Genomic DNA, 26,058 nt, shown 5'->3' on the forward strand with positions numbered 1-26,058 from the left:
GCATAATGTCTTCAAGGTTCATCATGTTGTAGCAGAATTCCTTCCTTTTCAAGCTGAATAATATTCCATTGTATGTATATAGCACATTTTGTTTATCCATTCAACTGTGGATGGATGGTTTTTACATTAAAAATTTTTTTAAATGTTTATTTATTTTTAAGACAGAGAGAGTCAGGGGCACCTGGGTGGCTCAGTTGGTTAAGCAGCCGACTTCGGCTCAGGTCATGATCTCACGGTCCGTGGGTTCGAGCCCCGCGTCGGGCTCTGTGCTGACAGCTCAGAGCCTGGAGCCTGTTTCAGATTCTGTGTCTCCCTCTCTCTGACCCTCCCCCGTTCATGCTCTGTCTCTCTCTGTCTCAAAAATAAATAAATGTTAAAAAAAAAAATTAAAAAAAAAAAGACAGAGAGAGTCAGAGCATGAATGGGGGAGGGGCAGAGAGAGAGAGGGAGACACAGAATCTGAAGCAGGCTCCAGGCTCTGAGCTGTCAGCACAGAACCCGACGCGGGGCTCGAACTCAGGAACCATGAGATCACGACCTGAGCCGAAGTCTGATGCTTAACCGACTGAGCCACCCAGGCGCCTCAGTTTTTACATTTTTTTTTTCAACGTTTATTTATTTTTGGGACAGAGAGAGACAGAGCATGAACGGGGGAGGGGCAGAGAGAGAGGGAGACACAGAATCGCAAACAGGCTCCAGGCTCCGAGCCATCAGCCCAGAGCCCGACGCGGGGCTCGAACTCACGGACCGCGAGATCGTGACCTGGCTGAAGTCGGACGCTTAACCGACTGCGCCACCCAGGCGCCCCAGTTTTTACATTTTTAATGGTTAAAAAATAAGAATATTTTGTGGCACATGAAAATTACACAAAATTCAAATTTCAGTGTCCAGAAAAAGTTTTATTGGAACACAGTCCACAGGCATCCATTAAAGTATTGACTACTGCTGCTTTTCATGCTAAAATGGCAGAGTTGAGTAGTTGGGACAGAGACTGCATAGGCTAGAAAGCCTAAAATATTTACTCTCTGGCCCTTTACAGAAAAAAATTTCTGAACCTTGCTCTATGATATGTAATCATTTAGAGGTGGAATGGTTGAATGGTAACTATTCTCCTCTTCCTCCTCCTCCTCCTTCTCCTCCCCTTCCTCCCCTCCCCCTCCCCCCTCTCCCCGTCCCCTTCAACAACTGCTTCTACAACTTCTCTTTTTCTTCTCCAAGGGCCCAGATTCTTTGTTTAAATGAAAGCCGGGAAGGGTTCTTCAAAAGCATTGTGTGGTTAGTTATTTGCTGTATGACAAACAACTTTGAAATGTCAATGGCTTATAAGAAGTATTTATTTTGGGCTTATAGGCCTTCATGTTGGCTAGGGTTTGGCTGGTTTGTAGTGGGCTCAGCTCAGCTTGGCTTCTCGCTGTAGTTTGGGTCCAAGTCTTCTCCACGTGCCTCCTTGGGCTTGTAGCTAACTGGGGCAAACTTTTCTCATTGAAAAAGGAAGGGGTTCTAGAGGGTAGGTCCAGTGGCACGAGCACATTGCAAGTTTTTGCTAGTGTCATGCAAGCATCCCAATGGTCCAAGCATGGGGATATACACTCTGTCCACCGTGAAGCCACAGTAAGAATGTGGGTATACAACGCTCCCACAGGGGAGTGAAGGTCTGAGACCAATAATCCATCTAGCACAGGCATCAACTTTTTTAGCTTCAGAACTTTTCTTCAAACAAATCCTTACGTGGAGTTTGAATATATAATATAGACAAGAGCGAAGCTGTTCTGATAGATGTGGGGGGGTTCGCTGAATCCTGCCCTCTACTCCCCTGCAGGGCCTCCTGGGATGTCTCTGCAGAGTCTCCCGATGTCATGGACTATCATTTGACAACCACCCGTCTTCTAGGAGATTTCATGGAGCTCTTCCTCATCCAGGGTCCGGGGATCTGAAGCCATGGTTAAGAAGGAGCAGGCCTTCCTGAAGGTTGGGTCTCAATATGGGATCCAGAAGGGGCACCTCCTAGAAACCAGGTATAGAGGATGCCTTGGGTCACACCTGACTGCCAGCAGAGCCAGACAACGGGTAGCAAACAACCCCGATTTGTTCCACGACTCAGCCCCAACCGGCTGGGTTGCTGCAACTCTCACTCCTTGCCTCCCTCGGACTCAGGTGCAGGAGATTGTTGTCTAATGGAACATCTGGCTCTCAGGTCACAGCGTCCTGTGGGGCGCGGGGGGGGGGCATTGTGACGCTTATCGTTACTGATTTGCTAGCACAGTCTCGGCGGTGCCTTTTGGGCAAGTAGGCTGTTGCTATTTCTAGAACTGAGCCAAAGGCCAGCCCCTTCCCATGTGGCCTCTCCACTTCCTTGCTCTCTGCAGTGGCATCCGCTTTTATTCCTACAGGCAGGTGGAGGCAAGAAGGAGGTGAGTGAGGACTTAGTGTCTACAGAGGCTTTGTCATATACTCACTTGTTCTCTGTGTATTTATTTAGCATCTGTTATGTATCAACATCTGGGTTAGGCAGTGCACAGATAGTGAGAAACAAGAAAATAGAGCCAGATACCTGCTGTCTAACCCACTTGCTGGTGAAGACTTGTTTCCCCCCGATGGACAGATTTTCCAGGGTGACTTCTGTATACCTGGTGTTGGCTGGCTGCTTAGACCCACTGCTGCTGTGCCCTCTTCCCAGCCAGAGCAGCCCTCCTGGCATCTGCTACTTTCACCCTCCCTCTTGCTTCCCTGTTTGAACTTAGCACCATGAGCCCTTAGGGCTGCCTTCTTCAGAGGCCAGCCCTGCAGTTGAAATTCTCCCTCTACCCAACCCTGCCCTGAGCCCTGATCTGGCTTGTTCTCAACCCCTTTGGCCCAAGACTAGAAGGCAGTGAGCACTTTTAAGGCCAGGTGTTGAATTCTTCTGGTGATACAGTTAGATAAAGCTTCTGGAATAACTCCATTACCTTTGTAAAAATTAGCTTCCTTTGATGACGAAACTGAGTGATGACTAAAGCTACCTTTTCTGGAGAAAGGAAAGATTATTCAGGAGAGGGGCAAGCTTCCACTTCTTTTCTTTAAAAAAAATTTTTTTTTTAATGTTTATTTTTGAGAGGGAGAGCAAGCGAGAGAGAGCGAGCACAAGCAGGGGAGGGGCAGAGAGAGAAGGAGACATAGAATCTGAAACAGGCTCCAGGCTCTGAGCTGTCAGCTTAGAGCACGACATGGGGCTCGAACTCACGAACTGTGAGATTGTGACCTGAATAGAAGTCTGACACTTAACTGACTGAGCCACCCAGGTGTTCCCCATTCCTTTCCTTTCCTTCCTCTCCTCTCCTCTCCTCTCCTCTCCTCTCCTCTCCTCTCCTCCTCTCCTCTCTTCCCTCCCTCCCTCCCTCCCTCCCCTCCCCTCCCCTCTCCTTTTCATTTCTTTTTTCAGAGACAGAGAGAGAAATGCAGATAGAGAGTGAGAGAGAATCTTAAGCAGGCTCCACACTCAGAATGGAGCCTGAGGCGGGGCTGGATCTCACACCCATGAGATCATGATCTGAGACAAAATCAAGAGTTGGATGCTTAAATGACCGAGCCACCTAGGCATGCTGCAAATTTCCACTTCTTATTTAGAATGTCTAAGGAACCATGGGCACCTGGCTGGCTCAGTTGGTAGAGTATGTGACTCTTGATCTCGGGGTTGTGAGTTCAAGCCCCACGTTGGGGACAGTAATTACTTTAAATTAAAAGAATGTTTAAGAAACCAGAACCAGATAGCTATTGCCTGCATCTTTTAGGGGTGCCGACTGTCGTCTTCTATCTATCTCCTCTGTTTTCCTGTCTTCCTGTTTGTCTCTTCTGCCAAGCCTGACTCTGCACTCCCAGGAACAGAAATACACACCCAAGAGTTCATGACTGCCTTTCAGTCCCATGAACTCCGTACTTGTTTGCAAGGCTGTTTTAAGCAGTGTGGGGTCTGAACTCAGCTGTTGTCCCCACGTGGGAGCCTTTACAAGACAGTAGTGACCTGGATTTTAGATATAGTGGAGCTACATAGGCTCTGATCATTCCTTGGGAGCAGTGTCTCCTTGTTTTGTTTGTTTGTTTGTTTGTTTGTTTGTTTGTTTGTTTAAGTAGGCTCCACACCCAACACGGAGCCCAACCCTGGGGCTTGAACTCATGACCCTGAGATCAAGACCTGAGTTGAGTTAAAGAGTGGGACGCTCAACCGACTGAGGCCCCCAGGCACCCCTCCTTGTATTTTGGATGTTTGGTGTTTGATGGTTAGCCATGGGACTTGGCATTTCACAATGTTAGGTCTCTGTGCAGCTTAACTTATCTACGTCCTTGTTGACCCTTAATCAGTAAAGATGGTCTTGGCTTACCCACGGGACAGAGTTTGATTTATCGGATTGCTTTCTTTACTGAGGCTCAGGGGTAGGGCAATGCCTCCCCTCCCTTTTTTATTCAAGTATAATTAGTTCCAAATGCACAATATAATGATTCAGCAGTTCTGTACATTACTCAGTGCTCATCGGATGCCTTCCCCACTTTATATGGTCAAGAGCAGTCATCTTAACCTCTCTGACTCGCTTGTTCTTTGGCATGCAGGGGAGGGAGGGAGAAGATGCTGCGGTTTAAAAAACACAAGAGTATATGCTTCATCCTCCAGATCTTCACCCTGATTAAATGCCCAACGTTAGCTTTTCCATGTATATAGGGATGCGAGTGTGTATGTGTGTGTGTGTGTGTGTGTGTGTGTGTAAGTGGGAGGGTAGCATAGGCCACCAAGCACCTTTTTCATGGAACCATAGAGGGTTTGACAATGTTTGTGATTTTTCATTAAAATCTTGAATAAGAATGTAAGTAAGCCAAGGCAGGTAATACATGGCTCTTAGCACGTAATAACAAGAGGTAACATTTGTTAAGCACTTACTGGATGCTTTCCCTTATGTGAAATGCACAAGGCTTCTAATTGATTTGCATTCTTATCATCCTTATTGACAAGTGGGTCACTCAGTTGGGAATGGCAGAAGAGGGGCTTGACTTCAGGTCAGACTTGGCATCAAAGCTCTGTAAACTCTACCCCTTATTGGTTGAGCTGTTGAAATGATTCTTCCATTGGAAACTTTTTTTCCTTCCTGACAGAAATGTTTCTCTTAGGATGGGTCAGAGGCCCAAATACAGGCCTGTGGATCACCAAAACCCAAGAGCTTTCCACTCCTGACTCCCTGCAAAGCCCAAGATTCATAGCTACCTCTTGGAAAGTTTTGAAAAAAGAGGATTTTCTTGTCTCAAAGGTCCCTCTGGCCCGGAGGCTGTTGAATGAGGACTCTTTTCAGTAAGTCATAATTCCCTTGAACTTCTCCCTCTGCTAATCCATTATGATGTTTATTTTTTCAAAGACCAATATTTATTAGGCACCAACTATGTATAAGGTCATTCCCCCTTTCTCCTCACACCAACGTAGGAATGGTGAAGTAGGTATAATTGTCCTTATATTATAGTTGAAGAAATGGAGACGAGGACGCTCTCAATTTTGCGAATGGTGAGTGAAAACACCATAAGCCAAGTCACCAGGTGGGTGATTAGGAAGCATAGCTAGAGGATGACAGTGTTAGGAGGGGCTGTGCTGATCATCAGACCACACCAAAATCTCTTATTTCAAGGGTCAGGAAACTGAATGCAGCCTAGAGATGAAATGTCCGGCATCACACAGAACGTAGGAGCACAGGGGGAACGAGACCGAGGCTGCTTTATGCTGTATATAAATAAGACTGTTTTGAGCTCAGCACTACTGACATTTTGGGCTGAATAATTCTTTGTTTTCGGGGGCTGCCTTGTGCATTGTAGGATGTTCAGCAGTGTCCCTTATTTCTACTCACTCAACTCCAGTAGCATGCCTCTCCCCAGTTGTGGTAACCAAAAATGTCTTCTGTCATTACTAAGTGTCTTCTGGGGGACAAAACCACTCTCCCAGTTGAAGGCCACTTCAGGCCCACTGAATAGCAAGAACCTGGAGCCTCTTCCCTTGCAGTTTGGAAGAGAAATTGTTTTGGGGGCACTAGGGGGACAAAATCTTTCCTCCCAGCCCAATCGTCCAGCACCTTTGGGGTCTCTGCTGGGGTCTCTGAACTCAGCCCAGAGAGAACAGCATTCAGAGAGCTAGGTTCAGGGAAAGTGTCAGAGGGGACACAGAATGAAAGCCAGACCTTCTGAGGGGTACATGTTATTCTCTCCATTTCCAGGATGAAGATGTAGATGTTCAGAGGGTTGAACACACCCATCGAATCAAGTACGATCTCTCTTCCACACGATAGGGAGCCCCATACGATACCCAGGCTGACTGTTCATTAGTATGTGCTCTGGGCCCATGAACAATAAGGTCAGGGAGCTCCTCTTGTGTATTCTTCATCAATTACAGTAGGAGTGTTACTATGAAGTTGTGCTCTGGAAAGATAGATCTCGTCTCTTACTTGTTGTGGGCCCTGGGGCGGTTGGTTTTCCCGTTGGGGATTTCTGTCCTCACATTGACAAGATGGGGATGTCAGACTGCACCACCGGTGAGCAGTCTTTTTGCTCTCCCCATCCACTTCCCCATGTTCCCAATCTTGACACTCGAACCTGTAACGGTATTTATAGGTTGAATTAATTTTAATTAAAGATGAGAGTAGCTTTATGGAGGAATATGTATATTCTTAAAATTTTTTTAATGTTTATTATTTTTGAGAGAGAGAGAGAGAGAGAGAGAGACAGAGAGCAAGCAGGGAAGGGGCAGAGAGAGAGGGAGACACAGAATTGGAAGCAGGCTTCAGGCCCCAAGCTGTCAGCACAGAGCCTGATGTGGGGCTCGAACTCACAGACTTCGAGATCATGACCCGAGTTGTAGTTGGCCGCCCAACTGACTGAGCCACCCAGGCGCCCCAGGAATATGTATATTCTTAAAACTCAGATTAACCTATTTCATTGACAGGAAAGATGTCAATAAAAATGCCCCTTTAAAGACACTAACATGTTAATAACTGGGCCTTTTTGAGAAGCAGCAACATGGAAGCAGATTTCTAACCATTTATCTTAAAATTACATCATGAGCCATATGGCCAAGTGAGACAGGCCACAGGTTAAGCATTGCTGGGCGTGGTCTCAGTAGTCTCTTAGGGCTGATGTGCATTTATGGTTGTTGTGTGCAAGGATAGCGCCCCCTGGTGTAAATCCTTAAGCTCCACCAAAGCTGAAATTTGTCCAGTTGCTTGCACAGAAAAGGGTGGAGGGGCTTTGGGAAAAGACCAAAGTTGGTTTTTCAAGAGAGTAACCAGAGAATCACATTCTTGGAAGCTTCCAGGAGGCAGTGATGTCTTTGCCATCAAAGAACATGGGTTTTGGAGTCAGACTTGGCTTTCAAATCACTGCTTCAAGGCTGTACGCACTTGGGGAAGCTACTTCTTTCAGTCTCATTTTCTGTACCTGTGAAGCTGAGATAATACCGCCATCTCGGGTTTGTTTTAGGAGTGAAAGAAGGAAGTGGGGGTTGGGAGAGTGACTGAAGATGAAGCTGGAAAGGTAGAACCTGATCATGAAGAGTTTATGTACCATGGCCAAGAGTTTGAATCTGACTCCAAGAGCAAGGGAGCCAGAGGAAGCCTGCAGGCAAAAGTGACATGATGGCATTTGTGTGTTGGAAAGATAACTGGTGGCAGCAAAGACAGTGGAGAAGGTCTGTGACTTTGGTGGTGGTGATGGAGCTGGACTAGATGGGAAAGCCATTTTGGAAGAAATGATGCAATATGGCGGCTAATGAGATGGGAGGAGAGAGGGTGCTGTCAGAAAAGACAACATGCATATGTACAGCTGTTAACGTGCTTTCCCATAAACCTACTTACCTGACTCTCATAATACTTTTCTGAGCAAAATATTCTAATCATTATCATTTTAAATGTAAGGAAACTGATAGGGAGGTTAAGCCAAAGGCTATATATGTAGTGAGTGGTCAAATCAGAACACAGGCCATTGGTTCCCAATTCTGCCTCTGTCTCTTAGGTCACACTGCCTCTCAAGGTTCAGTGGGCAGTCCCTGCAGAGTGGGAAGCAGTCTGGGACCAGGGGTGGACGTGTGCCGGGCCCCCAGGTTGTACAATATCCCTGGTTGCTAGGAGTCTCTGATAATTAGAGTCCCCAGGTTGCTAGGAGACCTGGGTTGCTAGGAGTCTCAGTTTATTATAGGTCTTGGGTTGTTAGAAGCCGCAGGTTATTCAATTTTTCAATTTATTAAAGACTTCATGGTTCTCAAAGGCCCCAAGTTATTAGAATCATCAGTTATTAGGGGCCCCAGACTCTTAGGGCTCTAAGCTCTTGAAATCATTGGGCTGTTAGCTCACCCTGGTTGCTAGGAATCTCAGGATTTTAGAGGCCTTCAGTTTGTAGAGGCTTTAAGCTTTTGAAGTCGTCACTTTGCTGGAAGCCTCACTTTTCAACATCTCCATCTTGTGATGGGTCCCAAAGTGCTAAGGACCCGAACGCAGATTTTTCGGTCCTGTGGCTTCCCAAAGTCGTGAGCCAAGCACGTGGATTTCTTCCTCCCATTCAGCCTCTTTCGGTCTGCTCAGATGATAGTGTAACTGCAGCTTTGTGTTTTCCTCCGGGGATTTCATCCTGGGTGACCTCCTTCAGCCCCACAGCTGCATGGACCTGATTCATTCTGCTTGGGGTTCTAACCACTTAGGCACTGGTTGGAAGGCCTTTAGAGCAGAAACTTGGTGCGATTTCTAGATAAGCCAGATATTGAAGCACACTTGGGTTATGCTTCTAACATTCACCCTCTAGCTAGTTGGTTTTAAGTAATCTTAAATTAGACTTTGTGAAAAATTCCAGAGTTGATTGCCCCTTTATTTCCCATTATTTTACTAGCTTGGTCAGAACCAGTAAAACTAGCCTGTGCATTTTTCCTTTTGAAAACCCTTTTTATTATCAAATAATTAGAGACTCACTGAAAGTTGCAGAAATAGTAGAGAGAGATCCCTTATACCCTTCATTCAGTTTCCCCCCATGGTTACATCCTCTATAACTATAGTATACTATCAAAATCGGGACATCCACTTTGCCACAATGTGCGTGTGTCATCCTATGTCACTTTATTCAAAAATACTTTTTAACGTTTATTCATTTTTGAGAGACAGACACAGAGCACGAGTGGGGGAGGGGCAGAGAGAGAGGGAGACACAGAATCTGAAGCAGCTCCAGGCTCCGAGCTGTTGGCACAGAGCCAGACGCGGGGCTCGAACCCACAAAGCGTGAGATCATGACCTGCTCTGAAGTCTGTCGCTCAACCAAGTGAGCCACTTTGCACCCTGTCTTATGTCACTTTATAATGCGTACATTTGTGTACCCACCATCCCAGTCAGGAGAGAGAACACAACATCTTTATAGTCTCATCCATTTCTCTCTCTCCCCAACCAGTGTGTTTTTAAATGTACTCCCCTAACTGCTATTTGGTACCTTCTGGGTGCCTCAGCCATTAATAGTTAAGGAAATACAGAGATAAACAGAACATACTCCTCATTCTGGAAGAGCTGGCAGACAGGGCTACTGTCAAGCACACTGTCAATTACAATGTAATGTGGTAGTTCTATGATAAAGAGAGAAAAGGTGCTGGGGCTGGAAAACAAATTGCAGGGTTCAGGAGGTAGAGTGTGTTGGGTTAGCACTTCCTGCAAAAGTCACAATGCAAGACTGGTTTTGAAGGATGAAATGGAACTCTCTGGTGCCCAGGGGGAGAGATTTTTGGCCAATGAGTTTGGGAAAGAGTTGGTGGAAGCCTGTGGAAGCCCACAGGCTGGGGGTGGGAGTGGGGTGTGCAGGGAGCTGAGGCTGGAGAAGTGGAGAGAGAGGTCAGACCGCCGAGGACCATCTGGCTGCTGCACTGAGTCACCAAAGGTCGCGTAGAGAGACCATTAGGAAATCATCGCAGTCCCAGAGAAGTCAGGCTGAGCACCGGCCAGAGTGGCAGGAACAGAGATGGAGACCCATTTTTGACCTCTGGGGGCCATCCGGATGAGGAGGGAGAGTGTGACAGGAATGAACAAGCACTTCTGTGAAGACGGATGTCTTCCCTTTTCCTTTGGGCGGTGTTGGTTTCCCTGAGAGCAAATCCCTGCGATGTAAGTCCCAGAAGATGAATGCTAGTAGAGTAATTCCCTGCTCATCCAGAGATCTTGTGACTTCAGCGAGGGCCAACACAGCACAGACTTGGATGAAGAAAAGGCCTCCGATAGGTTAAAACAAGCTTCCTGCTTTTACTTTGCAGTATCATTCGGTGCTTTTACTCGGAGCTCATTTTGACAATTCAGGTGCACTTCTCAAAAGAACGGTTACTCGGTTTCCTCCCCCCAAAATACTAATAATTAGAAACCACCTTTTCATTGAGTCTGCTTGGTGCCAGGTCCTGTATAAGATGCTTTGCATGTTATATCATTAATCCTCTCAACAGCCCCGTGAGTGGCTGTTCTTTTGACTTTATAGGTGAAGATGTTGAGGGGCAGTGAGGCTAAGTACCCTGCCGAGGTCACAGGGCTAGTAAGTTTTGTAATATCAGAACCCCAGCCGAGGTCTGCTGCTCTCAGCCAGCTGCCCTGTGCTGTAGAAGCCACAAACTGTAAAAGGGGTGGGCAGGAGGTCAGCAGTAGTGGCACCAGGGCAAGGGAGGGAATAACGTTAACTGAGGAACCTGACAACTGTTACATGATTTTCTACAAACCTCACACAAGGAGGGGATCAGTCAGAGTTCCCCAGAGGAACAGAACTAGTAGGATGTATATATCTATATCTACATATCCGAAAAAATGTTTGGTTACAATGGTGACCGCACATACACACACACACACACACACACACACACACACACACTTAAAAAATTATGATAAGGCTTATGCAATTATGGAGGCAAGCAAGTCCCAGGATCTGTGGGGCGAGTTGGTAAGCTGAAGACCCAAGAGAAGCAATGATGTAGTTCCGGTCCAAAGGCTGGCAGGCTTGAGGCACAGGAAGAGCTGATATTTCAGTTTGATTCCATAGGCAGGAAAAAGGCTGATATCTGTGTTTGAACGCAGGCAGAGGGGTTACCTCTTATGCAGGGAGAATCAATCCTTTTGTTCTATTCAGGTCTTCCACTGATAGGATGAGGCCCACCCACATTAGGGAGGACAATCTCCTTTACTACATTTATCTGATTTAAATGTTAATTTCCACTGGGTGTTGTATGGAAACCAATTTGACAATATATTATGTTTTAAAAAAAAGAAAATAAATAAATGTTAATTTCATCTAATGCGCAGTGTAGTGAATATGGACAATAATATTGTATTATAATACTCAAACTTGCCAGCAGATTGGAACTCCATTATTCCAACCACTAGAAATAAATAATTATGTATCACGGTGGCTAATTATTACCACCATGGCAATCATGTGACAATGTATAAATGTATGAAATTAATAGGTTGTGCACTTTAACCGTATACAACGTTACATGTCAAATATATTGCAATGAAAAAAATGTTAGTCTCATCCAGAAACATCCTCACAGACACACAGATAATGTTTGACCAAATATCTGGGCACCCTGTGCCCCAGTTAAGTAGACACATAAAATTAACCATTATACGAAGGAAGATAGAATGATAAAGGAGACACAAAACTAAAAGAATATGCTGGTGTGAGACTAGTTAGTGTAGGGTTAGTGACTTTATATGCCTAAGAACTCCTGATAACCATATCTTGCAATTACACTATGTACTGTGATCGGTGGTGAAAAAAACAGAAACATCACTTATGGAGAAGAGGTGAATTCTGTTTTTGATGTACTAGGTTTGGATGGACCAAGTGAACAGGTCTTTCCCTAGGGGCTCCAGCCTCTCCCTACATGTGGCCAGAGGAGGACTTGTTTTTTCCATGTCCACAGTGTCCCTGGCACACTCTTTTGGGACCAGTTTCAGTGCTCTCCTGAGAGAGTACCCTGGGCTAAAAGGTTTCTGAATCAATTGACTAGGTGATTTTCATTTCTTCATTTCTTTACCTAGAATTTAAAAAATCTTATTCTTCAGACACATGAAAAAATGCTCGACGTCATTCATCATCAGGGAAATACAAATCAAAACCACAATGAGATACCACCTCACACCTGTCAGAATGGCTAACATTAACCACTCAGGCAACAACAGATGTTGGTGAGGATGCGGAGAAAGAGGATCTCTTTTGCATTGTTGGTGGGAATGCAAACTGGTGCAGCCACTCTGGAAAACAGTATGGAGGTTCCTCAAAAAATTAAAAATAGAACTACCCTATGACCCAGCAACTGCACTACTAGGTATTTATCCAAAGGACACAGATGTGCTGTTTCGAAGGGACACACGCACCCCAATGTTTATAGCAGCACTGTCGACAATAACCAAAGTATGGAAAGAGCCCAAATGTCCACCGATGGATGAATGGATAAAGGAGATGTGGTATATATTATTACTCGGCAACCCAAAAGAATGAAATCTTGCCATTGGCAACGGCGTGGATGGAACTGGAGGGTATTATGCTAAGTGAAATTAGTAAGAGAAAGACAAATGTCATATGACTTCACTCATATGAGGAATTTAAGATACAAAACAGATATATATAAGGTAAGGGAAGCAAAAATAATATAAAAACAGGGAGGGGGACAAAACATAAAGGACTCTTAAATATGGAGAACAAACAGAGAGTTACTGGAGGGGGTGTGGGAGGGGAGATGGGCTAAATGGGTAAGGGGCATTAAGGAATCTACTCCTGAAATCATTGTTGCACCATATGCTAACTAACTTGGATGTAAATTAAACAACAAATAAATTTTAAAAAATAAAAAAAACCAAAAAATCTTGTTCTTTTAAAAAAGTTTTTTAGTATTTATTTATTTTTGACAAAAGAGAGAGAGAGAGAGGAAGAGAGAGACAGAGCATGAGCTAGGGGAAGAGCAAAGAGAGAGGCAGACCGAGAATCTGAAGCAGGCTCCAGGCCCTGAGCTGTCAGCACAGAGCCCAACGGGAGGCTCAAACTCACGAACCGCGAGATCATGACCTGAGCCGAAGTCAGACGCTTAACCGACTGAGCCACCCGGGCACCCCTAAAAAATCTTGTTCTTCACAATGGGAAAATAGACATAGGGGACTCGTGAGGCATCTCCCAGTCTGCTGGGAGCAATGAAGAAGGTACTGATGTCATGTGATGGAGGCAAGATGACATATTAGCGTCAGATGCTGTGCAAGGGTACCAGGGACTCCCAGCTCAGCCCAAGTGGGCCAGAGGAGGAAGCCCAGCTTCAATGATGTTTAAAGGACTAGAAGCCAACAGGGAGTTGGATAGAAAGGATGTGTTTGACAGAGGGAATAACATGAAGCATAGCATATATGACATGGATGCAAAGCATTATCACATATTTAAGGATCTATAAAAAGTCTGGTTAGGACAGTGGTTCTCAGCCCCGGTAGCATTTGGGGATCTCCTGGAAACATTAAAAAAAAATACTGATGCCTGAGCCCCACCCCAGAGATTTTGATGTGATTAGCCTGGGATGGGGCCTAGGCATCAGCATTTTCTCTAATGTGCTGCCGGGGGCTGAGAACCAGGAATGTAAGAGCTGCTTCTGGGGAACTTAAACCTGCAAGGAGTCAGTGGAGGGTCTCTACTAGGATGTGGTCAAGAATCTGAGCTGCCTTTGGGGCAACAGGAAAGTCTCCCGCAGAGCTCAGTGGAGAAATAAAGACCCACTGACCCCCAACTGGGACCTTATCTGCCCTCATAACTGTTCCTTTTGAGCTGCTGTTTCTTATTCACCAGTTAAAAGTGAAAGTCAAGTGGGAAATAACAAAACATACAATAAAATAAAATAAGCTGAAAGATTACTCAATAAAAAGAAGCGATAAAATAGTAAAAGCAGGCCAATGCAGTAAAAACCCCAAATCTCAACCAGACAGAATCACCACCAAGGGCCAGACAATAAAAGCAAGAGCTAAAATGTACTGAACTAAGTGGTAGGCATCTTCATGCATTACGAAAGGATTATTTCCATTTTACAGAGGAGCATAATGAGGCTTGGGGAGATTGAGTGCTGTGGTTCTAGTGGGCAGGGCAGGCTAAATAGCCAGTAGGGGGCAGAGCAAGACATTGAACTTGGGTGTACTTAGCTCAAGTCCAGAGCTCTGAATGCTCAAGCCTGGCTGCACACTGGAGTCATCTGGGGAGCCTTTAAGAAATACTGATGCCATGGGGCACCTGGGTAGCTCAGTTGGTTAAGTGTCTGACTTCGGCTCAGGTCATGATCTCAAGGTTCATGAGTTTGAGCCCCACATTAGTCTCTGTGCAGAGTGCTCAGAGCCTGGTGCCTGCTTCAGATTCTGTGTCTCCCTCTCTACCCCTTCCCCACTCGCACTCTGTGTGTATCTCTCTCTTTCTCAAAAATAAACATTAAAAAAAATTTTTTTAAAGAAATACTGATGCCAAAAAGACATTTCTCCAAAGAAGACATGCGAATGGTCAACAGGTATATGTGAAACAAAAACAAAAACAAAAACACAAAACATTTAATGTCATTAATCATTCAAGAAACGCAAATCAAAACCACAAGGGAGATATCACCTCATATTTATCAGGATGCCTCTTACCAAAAAAACAAAGGACCACAAAGCGTTGGCGAAGATGTAGAGAAATTGGAACCTTCGTACGCTGTTGGTGGGAATGCAAGACGGTGCGGCCACAGTGGAAAACAGTAAAAATTAAATGACCGTATGGTTTAGAAGTCCCACTTCTGGGTATTTTTCTGAAATAATTGCAATGGGGATCTCAAAAAGATATTAGCGCTCTCGTGTTCACTGCAACGTTATTCACAACAGCTGAGATGTGGAAAAACCTGAATGTTCCTCCACAGATGAATGGTTAGAGAAGATGTGGTATATGCACACAATGGTGTGCTATTCAGCCAGAGAACAAATTGACGGCTGCTGGAGGCATGGGGGGAGGGGTTAAAGGGGTGATGGGCACTTGTGAGGATGAGCACTGAGTGTCATATGTAAGAGATGAATCACTGGCAAGACTGCACTGCATGTTAACTACCTTGAATTAACAAGTGAAATGAACTGATCACAGAAAAAGACTTCCCTGTGGGGCACAGACACAGGTGTCACATGTCCTTCCACTTCACTTCTTTGTCCCTCAAGCTTTAGGGTCCGTGGCATCACCTTTGTCCTAGGCTTGTCCACGCTGAACCATCATCATTCAGATGCAGAAGGCAGGCCTTCTGTGGCTCAGCACTAAGGAAGAACTTTTTGCCAGTGCGAGCAGTTTGACGGTGAGGGAGGCTGCCTGAGGGGGCGGTGTGCACCTGCCATTGTCATCCCTGGGCAACCACCAGGGTCCTGTCGGGAGCTGAGGAGTCATCCTTCAACATATTGTGGTGTGTGTGTGTGTGTGTGTGTGTGTGTGTAGATGGCCAAGAAGCGTTGGGCCTAGCTACTCCTAACATGTTCCCAGTCCCGAAATTGAGGGGTTCAGGGGGCCAGTTGAAGCTCAGTGGGCAAAGATGGTTCTAGAAGATGAGGTCACATAACTGGGAGGTTCCAGAAGGCTCTACATCAGCCTGGAGCCTGCCCTCTCGCATCATTCTCTTAAAGCTGGGTGCCTGGGGCACTAGCACTATCATGGGGGTGTACTGAGCTGAAGCAGGGTGTTGGGTCACTGCTGCTGCCGCCACTGTCACTGCTGTGTCAGCTCTGGTGGGGACGACACCTGATCAGTGAGCCCCCTTCCCCTCTTTCTGCAGCTGTTAACCAGTCCCTGGCTGGCCTGGCCAGAGAGGGGCATGGAAAAAGAAAGGTCATGGTCAGAAATGGAGGGGGGTTAGTCCTGGGCTGGGAGAGCACCCAGCTGAGAGAGAGAGGAGACCTTGCTGGCGGGTGTCTGGTCTCTGAATTATCAGACCTTACTCCTTGTACACCTTGACCTGCCGTGAAACCCTCAAGATGAAATTAGTTTTAAATCTCTTGGCTACAAAAAGTCAAAAACAATCTTCATGTAGCAGTCAACTTGGTTTCTTCATCCATAAAGGGGGATATTTCTCCTACGCCTCTCGAGTTGTTGAGAAGATTAGATGAGATTAAGTTAGAAAACATCCAGGAAAGGCCCAGCTCAGTGTCTGTCAGGTTTGGAGAACTCAGTGAGGTTCTCCTGACTCCTGACCTCCCCGCCTCCAACTTTGCTGAGGAGGGTTCAGGCTGTTGGGGTCAGGACCTCAGGATACTTCAGTTTAAGCTGCCACTCCAAACCAGCAGCTCTGCTTGACGCTTAGGATGTGAAGAGAAACAAGATGGCCATTGTTCTTTGGAAGTTCACTTCATGGTGGGAAAGGACTCATGCATATTACAGTCCAGTGTGACAGAGGGACAGCAGAGGCACAGGGTGCTCGAGGAGTGTGGGGGTGTTGGAGAACTCAGCTCTGGTGTGACCCTTCAAGTATAGTAAGAGTTAGCCATGGAAAAGAAGGAGAGGGCTACTGCTTCAGACAGTGGGATCACCATGAGCGAACGGTATGGCATTACAGGAACTCACTGTGTGAGCGAAAAGAGGTCCACATGGCTGGGTCACCAGGGGCCTTGTGGACCATGCCTAGGAGCAATGATGAAGGGAGCCAACGCAGGGTGTCAGGTGGCCAGGCTTTTTGTTTAAAAAAAAAAACAAAACAACTCATGGTGGTAAATGTGTGTAGAACAGTTCGGAAGAAGAGTCAGGACTAGATGTAAGGAGCCCACCAGCATGCCGTGATGGTGGTCTGAACTCTTGGAGGGAGGGTACAATCAGTGGCACTTTGGGATCTATGGTTAGGGAAGGGTGAAGGGGGGTAGTGACAGAAGGAGTGAAGAATGCCATCCATATTTCTAGTTTGGATAAATGTGTTTAAAGCCAAGAATGTTTGAAACCCGGAAATGAAAGACTTAAAGGAAGCAGATTTTAGTGGGGACATCAGTTCTGTTTTGGACATGCTTAGTCTGAGGTGACTGTGGGATATCCAAGTGGAGATGTCCAGGAGGCAGCTGCACAGGACGTCTACCGTTCTGGGGAAGACGGAATACGACGTCATCAGCCGCGGGTGGCAGTTCACAGTGGGGCTGTCCACAGGGTATCCTGACGTGAAAGAGAGGAGGGAAAAAGGCTGACGAGCATGCCAGCACTTAAGACATAGGCAGAGTGGAGTCCATAAAGGGAATCAGAAGAAATAGCCTGAGAAGAAGCAGGGGACCCAGGAGAGGGGGCATCATGGAAGCCAAGAGAAGGAAGAGAGGCCACAGGTGAATTGGTCAGCCCTGAGAGGGGCTGCTGAGGGCCCCCGTGGGACGAGAAGTGACAAGGCCCATTGAACTGGGCAGAACAGTTTCAGGCGAGTGGTGGTGGTGCTGAAGCTAACCGTCATGGGGCTGAGAGCACAAGGGGAGGTGAGAAAGGGGTAATTTTTCCCATAGACATTTCCATGAGAAGAGAGGGAAAGAGACCAGTCAGTATAGATAATGACGAGACCCAAGCGCATCCATGCATCAGAGGAAGGAGAGGCGGTAGGAGGAGGTGCCGAGGACCCCAAGAGAGGAGAGGTGATCCATGGGGCAAGGTTGAGAGGCAGGAAAGGGTGAAATCTGGAGTTCGCAGATGCGACAGACCTTGACGAGCGCTGGGGCGACGCATGGTCAGGCTAGAGGGGTGGAGGTGAGCAGGATGAGGCCACTGCTGCCTCAGTGAGGCAGGAGGTGAGGTCTTCTGGGAGCTTGGGGGTGGGTCAGGGAGGGGAGGAGGCTTGTGGACAGCCACGAGCGTCTTGAATACTCTTTGAGGGAAATGGGAGAGAGAAAGCTGGCCAAGGACGAGCATTAGTGCTGGTGCCAGAAATACTCCATAATAGAAATAACTAACCTATTTTTAGTACAAAGAGCTAAGTTCTCCCCGTGCCTTTCTCTTCTCATTCATTCTTTCAACAATCTTACAAGGCAGGTATTATTCACTTGCTCGTCGCATAGCTGAAGAAAATGAGGCTTGGGAAGTGTCCAAAGTCAGAGATGTTGAGCAGTGAGGAGGTGGGGTTCAAACTCAGGGCTCACTGAGAAGCCCCACCCTTAATCCACTTGTCACCCTCAATGGCTTGAAGGCCCATTGGGGTTGGAGGCCAGGGGTTTTCAGGGACACCCTTTTGTGAGGTGTGTGGAGGTTTGGGTGTCTATCTCTGAAGGTGGAGAGCAGGTGTGGTGGGATAGAGGTCACAGGAGAGGTGGGAAGATGTGTCAGGGGTTGGGGTCAAGGAGGCACTGGAATGGAGGGTTGTGGGAGGAGGGGAGGGGGTAAGATGCAGGGATGGCAAGGCCATGGGAGTGGGTGGCTGAGACAGAGTGGAAGCCATAACCAGGGACGAATGTCCTCCGTGATATCGAGGGCTGGCCAACAGAGCCAGAGCTGAGAGGCAAGCCAAAGGAACCGAGGTCAGAGCTTCAAAGGAGAGAGGCTTTTGCAAGGTGATGGTTTAGAAAGGGTGGTGGGCATACAGGAGAGTTTCAGTACCACCTCGGGGCCATGTGTATGTGAAAGGGCTGCCCCATTGGGAGGGCTGCTGGGTGGCAGTGTTGTACAGGGGACTTTATTTCAGTCCAGGCTCAGCACTAGGAGAGACTTCCTCTGATGGCCGGGTTTTAGGGACTGACTTACACTGTGATGACATTGCTGGGCCCTTGCCCTCCGGAAACACGTGCTCATGGCCATAACTCATGGAGCTCTGGAGTCCTGTAAACTTTGGTCTCATTCCAAATTTTGCCCCTTCCTAGTTGTGTAACACAGGGCTTTGGGATTCGATCATGCCTGGCAGGTGGTATGGAGCTCCAAATAGGCTCATGTTCTTCCCCATGTGGCCTCCCCTCTCAGCTGCTGGGGAAAGGATAGAGCAAGATGGAGAGGAGAGGGCCTTAGGGAACCCTCTCCTGGGTCTCGAATCTCAGAGGCGTGGCTGATGCTTCGTCAGGGCCGCAAGGGAGCTGATTTGCAATGTCGGAGCCTTCTGCCCCTTTCCCCAGGTACGCTCAGGCCCTGGTTTTCTTTTTCTTCCAAAGGGTAACCTTCTGTGACTGGACGGCCAGGGCTGTTGAGCTGTCTGCCATCTCAAAACCCAGCTGTGAGCCAGCGCGGCAGGGGCTGTGCATGGAAGCCAGGAGCTGGGCCCCCAGAAGGCAACTGTGCCCGCCGGGCATCATGCTGCTGGCCTTTGCTACTCTGCTCAGCTGCCTGCTCACCTCCGGCCAGGCCAAGGTCTACAGTCGCTGTGAGCTGGCCAGAGCCCTCCAGGATTTCGGCATGGAGGGATACCGGGGATACAGCATGGCTGACTGTGAGAACCCCTCTCCCTTCCAGGCTGCCCCAGGCTCCCCCCAGGTGCCTCCCCTTCCTCCTAGCCTCCCTCCCCGCTCTCACTCAGGGAGTGTGGCCTTGGCAGTTTTCCGAGCTTCAGCTCTCCTTTGGACATCAAATGTTCTATGATGGGTAGGTGACACTCAGCACAAGTTCGATACGTTAGAGGCAGGCCACAAGCAGCCCGGTCAGCATTCTCCTTCATCCTCTACCCCTGCTGCTAAGGTCACCTGCCAAGGGAACAGAATAGCTTAGTACCCTAATCATAATGGCTGCCAAGAGGATAGGATAGTCCCATTGACTTTTTTTTTTTTTTTTTTTAATTTTTTTTTTTTTTTCAACGTTTTATTTTTATTTTTGGGACAGAGAGAGACAGAGTATGAACGGGGGAGGGGCAGAGAGAGAGGGAGACACAGAATCGGAAACAGGCTCCAGGCTCTGAGCCATCAGCACAGAGCCTGACGCGGGGCTCGAACTCACGGACCGCGAGATCGTGACCTGGCTGAAGTCGGACGCCTAACCGACTGCGCCACCCAGGCGCCCCTATAGTCCCATTGACTTTTAGGGTAGACTGAGCAAACCAGTAACACCAAACTTTTCAAGCTGCTGGTAGATTTTTGGGAAGCTGTGAAGTCCAGCCACATCTGGACTCATTTTGTTTTCTTTTCTATTGCCTGCCTCCTTGCTAGCTCAGCTGTGTCTTCCTCGTCTTGCCTCTAAAGATCTGGCTCTTTCTTGTTCATTCAGCCCACAAAGATTTCTTGGGACCCACTGTGTGCTGAGTGGTAAGGTAGCAGGGAGGCTGCTCTAGGAGTCAGAGGCCTGAGGGAACAGTCTCGACTCTTGCTCTTTGGTAGCTGCGGTGACCTTGAGTGAGTCACTTGCTCCCCTGAGCCTTGATGGAGTCATTTGCAAAGTAGGCGGGAGTCCGGCAGCCCTGACCACCTTGAAGCAGGAGCTGAGGCTCGGAGGAGCTACTGTGTGGCGTCAGCACCGTGAGTGTCCTGGTCTGTGCTGGCCTCGGTCATCTGACCCTCAGGCCCGCGTCTCCACCCTATGCAGGGGTCTGTCTTGCTTACTTCACAAGTGGCTTCAATACAGCTGCTGTGGACCATGAAGCCGATGGGAGCACCAACAATGGCATCTTCCAGATCAGCAGCCGGAAATGGTGCAAAAATCTCAGCACAGATGTCCCCAACTGGTGCCAGATGTACTGCTCCGGTAGGGTCGGGCCTGAGCTTGGGGCTGCCTGGGGCCAGGCCTCTGCACCTGCCTTTGCTTCTTTCCTGGGGTGGTTTGCTCCCCTTGCCTTTATCTCTGAGTGGGAATCTGAGTGGGAGGCCCAGAGGGATGAGGCAAGTGATGAGCATGGGTCCTTCATGAATCTGATTTGGGGTCCCGGATGGGAGACTGTTCTGAGAGATATAGGAATGTGGGGAGGGGAGTGATACAGTGACAGGGATTGAGAGACAGGATTGCATTTAGGATTGTGGAAGGCGTGTGTGTGTGCGTGTGTGTAAGAGAGAGAGAAACAGAGTGTGGATGTCTAGCACTGTCCCCTGTTCCCTCATCATGTTCATATCATGTTTCTCTGCCTCCCACCCCAGACTTGCTGAATCCTAACCTTAAGGACACTGTCATCTGTGCCATGAAGATAGCTCAACAGCCCCAGGGGCTGGCCAGCTGGTAAGTGACGTGGTCTGGAACCCCCCTGGGTGATGTGGCCAGGACTAGTGGACAGCAAGAGGGAAGTTTCTTTTCTGAGTGTTCACTTTATTTTGGCCACCGTTCCCTGGCTTCACAATCTATGGTTTGCACGTGACTTTTGACCATAGAGATCGCTATTTATGGACAACACGCTGAGTGTCAGGGAGGGTGAGGAATTCACTGCAGCTCATGGAGACAAGCCTGGCTCTCCCAAAATGTGCCTATGTTAGGGTGCCTGCCTACAGGTCCGCCAGACCCGGGTCTAGCCAACCTTGTCCGTCTGTTTGCTTCTTTAACTGTGGCATCTTCATCTAAACTAACTTTGGTAGAAAAGCCCAAGATGCATGACGGATCAAGGAAGCAATTCCTTGCTTGAAGCATGGGTGGGCGCCCCGGAGCCTCATCCTGTCAACTTTCTTTTTTCCTGCCTGTTTCCCACAAGATGGCCTTTGCAGCCACCATCCTCACAGGCAAGGGAGTTGGATGAGCATCTCATGGGGCACTGGACTAGATCTTTGGTTCGCAGAGCGGCGTCTGAGGCAGTGGCCCCACAGCCTTCTCTGATGGGGGTCTCACTGCTTAGTCTCCAACCTCCCTTTCCCCATGTTTCTGGATGAGACACCAGCAGGGGCGGAATGTGGGGAGGGTGAAATACACTAGGTGGCCGCAGCCCCGGAACTACAGACAGATGTGACTGTCACAAGGCAGGTAAAGCAGTCTGGGAGGCAGTGAATGTCAGCCCAGGAGGGGAGGGAAGGGAGAGAGACTAGAGGTAGGGGGATGGTGGGGAAGCATTTGCAAGAGTCCAGGTGAGAGATCCAGGGTCTGCACCAGGACAGTTGCAGGGGTGATGGACAGGAGGGGGGTTGGCTAGGAGGGCTGTGGAGGAGGCATGGGGACAGATGATATGTGGCAGTGAGGGAGAGGACAAGGTAGAAATGACTGTGAATCTAAAGAAGGTTCAAGATGTGCCTTGACAATGGCTACAGCTTTGGAGATGTGTTGGCCTGGGAACAGTTGACATTCCAGGACCGGAATCTGGAGTGGGGCAGGATCGGCAGGACATAACACACAGCTATAAGGTCAGGAAGGGTGAGTGCAGGCTCGGCAGGAGTCTAAGGGTTTGAGGCCTTGGATACCCCACCCTGGGATGGAAAACATGGGTCCTTTTGGGTTAAAGGAAAGAACAGCTCTTTTATGCACTGGGAGTAAATTGATGTCAGGTATCACCCCTGAGATGTGGCTGAGGCTAATAACAGGCTGTGGTTCCAGAAAGTAGAAAGAGACGGTTTATTTCTTTCACCTGCACATACTGAGAGTGCCAGGCTCTGTGCTGGGTGCTGGGCTTCAGAGAGGCTGAGATCCAAGTCTTTGTCTTCGAGGGTCTCACAGTCTAACGGGAGAAACAAACGAGCCAGGTGACCACACTTCATTGATGGATCTATAGAGGCCCTTTAGGGGCACAATTGGTCATTGGGCTCTTCGACATTGACATCGTGGAGTTACCAAAGCTTGGAACCCCTGACAACTTGGGACTGCAGCACCCCAGGATCTTGTTTATCTTCCTTCCTCAAGATGCTAATGTGAGGCAGGAGCAAGGTAATGGTCCTGAAAGAGCCCATAAACTATAGTTACCAACAATTGAAAGACCAGAACTGGTAGCCAAAGAGACATGGCTGTGGCTATAGTTCTGTCATTTACTAGCTACGGATCTTGGGCAAGTAATTTGCATCTGAGTCTCAGTGTTTGATCTGGAGTATAGGGAACATGATACCTGCTTAATCTATGTTGTAGGGCTGCCGAGGGTGGGGGAGTGCAGACAAATGAGTGAGGGATAGGACAGTGTTATGTAGACTGTAAAGGGCTGTATGCTTGTAAGGTGGCATTACTGTCAGCAGAAGGAGCATGGTGTAAGAAAAGAGCACTGGACTAGGGCTCTGGACGCCAGGAGTCCAGGCCTTTGCCCCTGCCTTCCGGGTGAACTTGAACAAATTACCTTGTATCTCTACTGGTAAAATAAGGAGCCTAGACAGATGACTTTTTAAGGGCCGTTGTCTTCCTTTTTTACCCCTTCTTTGTTAGTTAATGGGGTTTACTTGTCCCTTTTTCCCTTTCTAGCCCCTTTCCTTACCTCACTTCTGGTTTAGAGTCCACACCTCCTTCCTGTTCTTCTCTGAGCAGGGACTAAAGGCTGCAGCTGATTTGGTCTCTCCTCTTCCCCATCCCTCACCCTCAGGGAGGCCTGGAGGCGTCACTGCCAGGGCAAGGACCTCAAGGACTGGGTGGATGGCTGTGACTTGTAGGATCCTCTGTGGATGGACCGGGCCACGCACAGCAGGCTGGGAGATGTGGTTTGGTTTCTGACGCAGGCTTGGGAAGACAAGCCAACCAATAAAGAGTGGTTTAACCCAAGTGTGGTTCTCTGCTATCGCTGTGTTTCCTGATGGCATGTCAGAGCCAGAGCATCTCAGGGTTTCTTCACTGTCCAACCGGGCTGGGCTGCAGGTGGGCTCCAGAAAGCCTACCATGGAAGTCTTGCTTCCATTTCTGGAGGCCTGGTGGGGGCGGAGGAGGGGGTCAGTGCCTCCCTTGCCCATGCCTGGTAGAGTTTCCTAGACCCTCTACCTGGATCTAGGTTTGCCAGATTTAGCTAAGCAAAAAACGATAACCAAAACACGATGCTTGAGTTAAATTTGAATTTTGGATACACAACAAATATATTTTACAACATGTGTGTCTCTAATATTGCATGGAATGCACTTATATTAAAAAACTGTGTGTTATGTACCTGAAACTCAAACTTAGCTAGGTGTCCTATATTTTATCTGGTAACCTTACCCGGGTCTGGTGTGGTATACCCCTGGCTTATCTGGGAGGGTCCTTGGGACATTTATTTTCTGTGACTCTGGTCACAGGGGTGGCCACAGTGCCCTGGCCCTCCAGTTGGTGACTGTTAACACACTGGCAGAAGCCAAGGAGGGGTGGTGGGTGGTGAGTGGAAACCACCACCCTGGGCTTCAGCTAGGTTCTCACCCTGCTCTCCAGTGTCCTCTAGTGGCAAGAAATTCAAGTGCTGGTGGCCACCCCAGCCTGGGTAAGGAAGTTACCCCTTGTCCTGCTGACCCTTGCTGGGAGGCTGGAGGATAGGGTGGAGGGTGTGGATGGCTTTCAGGCAGCACACCATACTTCTCTGCTTTCCTCAATATGTGGGAAGCTCTGAAGGAGGCGGCGCTGTCTCCCATTCACCTCGAGCTCAGAGTCCTCAGGATGGATGTGTCTGAAGGAGGAAGGTGGGCAGAGTCTCAGGATCACTGTGGATGTGGTGGCAAGAGAAGTATCTGAGGTGATGTCTGAGAGTTTGAGCCCTGAGTTGAGACTGTAGATTCTTCTGGAAAGGACTCAGAGAACCCTGCAGTTCTCTGCACGGTTGGCGTCTCCCAGGGAGAAGAGATGACTGGGATGTTGACCGCCCCTCCCTACCAACCTGCCATCTCCAAATCCACTGGTCAGCAAACAGCGGAGGGTGTCTGAGTTCCACAGTTGGTGAGGCAGGCCAGTCTCCTGTCCGCTGCTGGCCTCGTGTTGGGTTGCTCGCATCGCCAGAGTATAGTTGGCCCTGCCTCGTGTCCCACCTCCCCAGGGGAGCTTTTGACTCCAAGTCAAGGTGATGCTAAAGCTTGAGAGCTACTCACACAAGTGGACAGTGGTGAAGGAGAAAGTCCTTGCTGGGAGTTGGGGGTCTGGGGGATCAATGATGAATGGATATATTCTCATTAAGTCGTAGGGAGATACTGCTCTCTTTTTAGTATCAAAGCAACACTGTGCCTACCATGTGCCATGCATCACTGAATCTAGACCCTAGAGCAATTATTATGATGGGGATCTCCTTGTTATCCCCATTCTACAGATAAGGAGACAGGAGAGATAAATTTGTACCCAGGTCAATATGATTCCATGTGTGCTCTTAGGTCATTGTACTTTGCAGAGAGGTGGTTGTTCTGGGTCACCTGAAGTCCGCTGTCTTGCTCACCTGGCTGGAGACCCTTGGCCCATTATCTCTGGATGATTCATACAGTCTATTTCAACATCACTTTATGTTTCTGCTGATTGCAATCAGTTGATTGCTCCACTGAGTGCCATTCACTCTGGAGTGGGTAGTGAGGTCCTCGGATAGATGCAAGAGTTGTTAAAAGGACTTGGAGGCTCTAGGGTGGTGTGATGGCCTTGGGGCCCCTAAAAATGGGGTTGGGAAGCGGTCAGGCTTGGACAAAGGATCCTGGAGGCCTGGTGGCGGACCAGGAGCAGGTAGTGATGGAAGAGAAGAATCGGGAGAGAGCCCTCATCTGTACATGAGGGGTAAATGGTCTATATTTAACCTGGAAGTTTCAATTTCTAAGTGATGTGCTCAGGTTGAGGACAGTAACCAGGCTATGTCCTGGCATCTCCCTGCTTCCACATCACATTCTCGCCCCACTTTCCATTGTTCATTATGTCCAGTCTGTCTTACCTTTTATTTAAATTTAAATTTAAATTTAAATTTATTTTATTTTACTTTTTTGAGGGGGAGGAGGGGCAGAGAGAGAGGGAGACAGAATCCAAGGCAGCTCTAGACTCTGAGCTCTCAGCACAGAGCCCAATACAGGGCTCGAACTCACGAACCGTGAGATCATGACCTGAGCCGAAATCAAGAGTCAGACACTTAACCTACTGAGCCACCCAGACGCCCCTCTTTTACCTTTTTAATATATCTGAAAACTGTCCCTTCTTTCCATCTCAGATACCACTACTTTAAACTCAAGCCCTTGGCACTTTTTTCCTAGGACGCCTGCAATGGCCTTGTGAGGATGTCCCTTGCCATCCTGCCTCCTACCTTGCAGTGAGCTTTCCACCCTGTTACTCCCTTGCATTCTGGCCACAATGACTTTTCTCACCTTCAGG

General features: G+C 48.1%; 1 protein-coding gene across 3 annotated transcripts; it reads left to right on the plus strand.

Moving 5' to 3' along the window:
• The first annotated feature begins 2,258 nt into the window (after positions 1-2,258).
• SPACA3 (sperm acrosome associated 3) lies at positions 2,259-23,532 on the plus strand. 3 transcript variants are annotated; one of them, XM_045488087.1, is made up of 6 exons: positions 2,259-2,411; positions 5,134-5,311; positions 19,119-19,393; positions 20,476-20,634; positions 21,021-21,099; positions 23,357-23,532. In XM_045488087.1, exons 3-6 carry the CDS (start codon positions 19,207-19,209, stop codon positions 23,421-23,423), a joined length of 492 nt encoding a protein of 163 aa, XP_045344043.1. In that variant the 5' UTR covers positions 2,259-2,411; positions 5,134-5,311; positions 19,119-19,206; the 3' UTR covers positions 23,424-23,532. The 3 variants fall into 3 exon arrangements, with proteins under 3 accessions (XP_045344043.1, XP_045344042.1, XP_045344041.1); XM_045488086.1 differs by lacking the exons at positions 2,259-2,411; positions 5,134-5,311 and adding an exon at positions 15,544-15,755; XM_045488085.1 differs by lacking the exons at positions 2,259-2,411; positions 5,134-5,311 and adding an exon at positions 15,549-15,775.
• The last annotated feature ends 2,526 nt before the right edge of the window (positions 23,533-26,058 follow it).

This window comes from Leopardus geoffroyi, chromosome E1, assembly GCF_018350155.1.
Source record: "Leopardus geoffroyi isolate Oge1 chromosome E1, O.geoffroyi_Oge1_pat1.0, whole genome shotgun sequence".
Taxonomy (NCBI): domain Eukaryota; kingdom Metazoa; phylum Chordata; class Mammalia; order Carnivora; family Felidae; genus Leopardus; species Leopardus geoffroyi.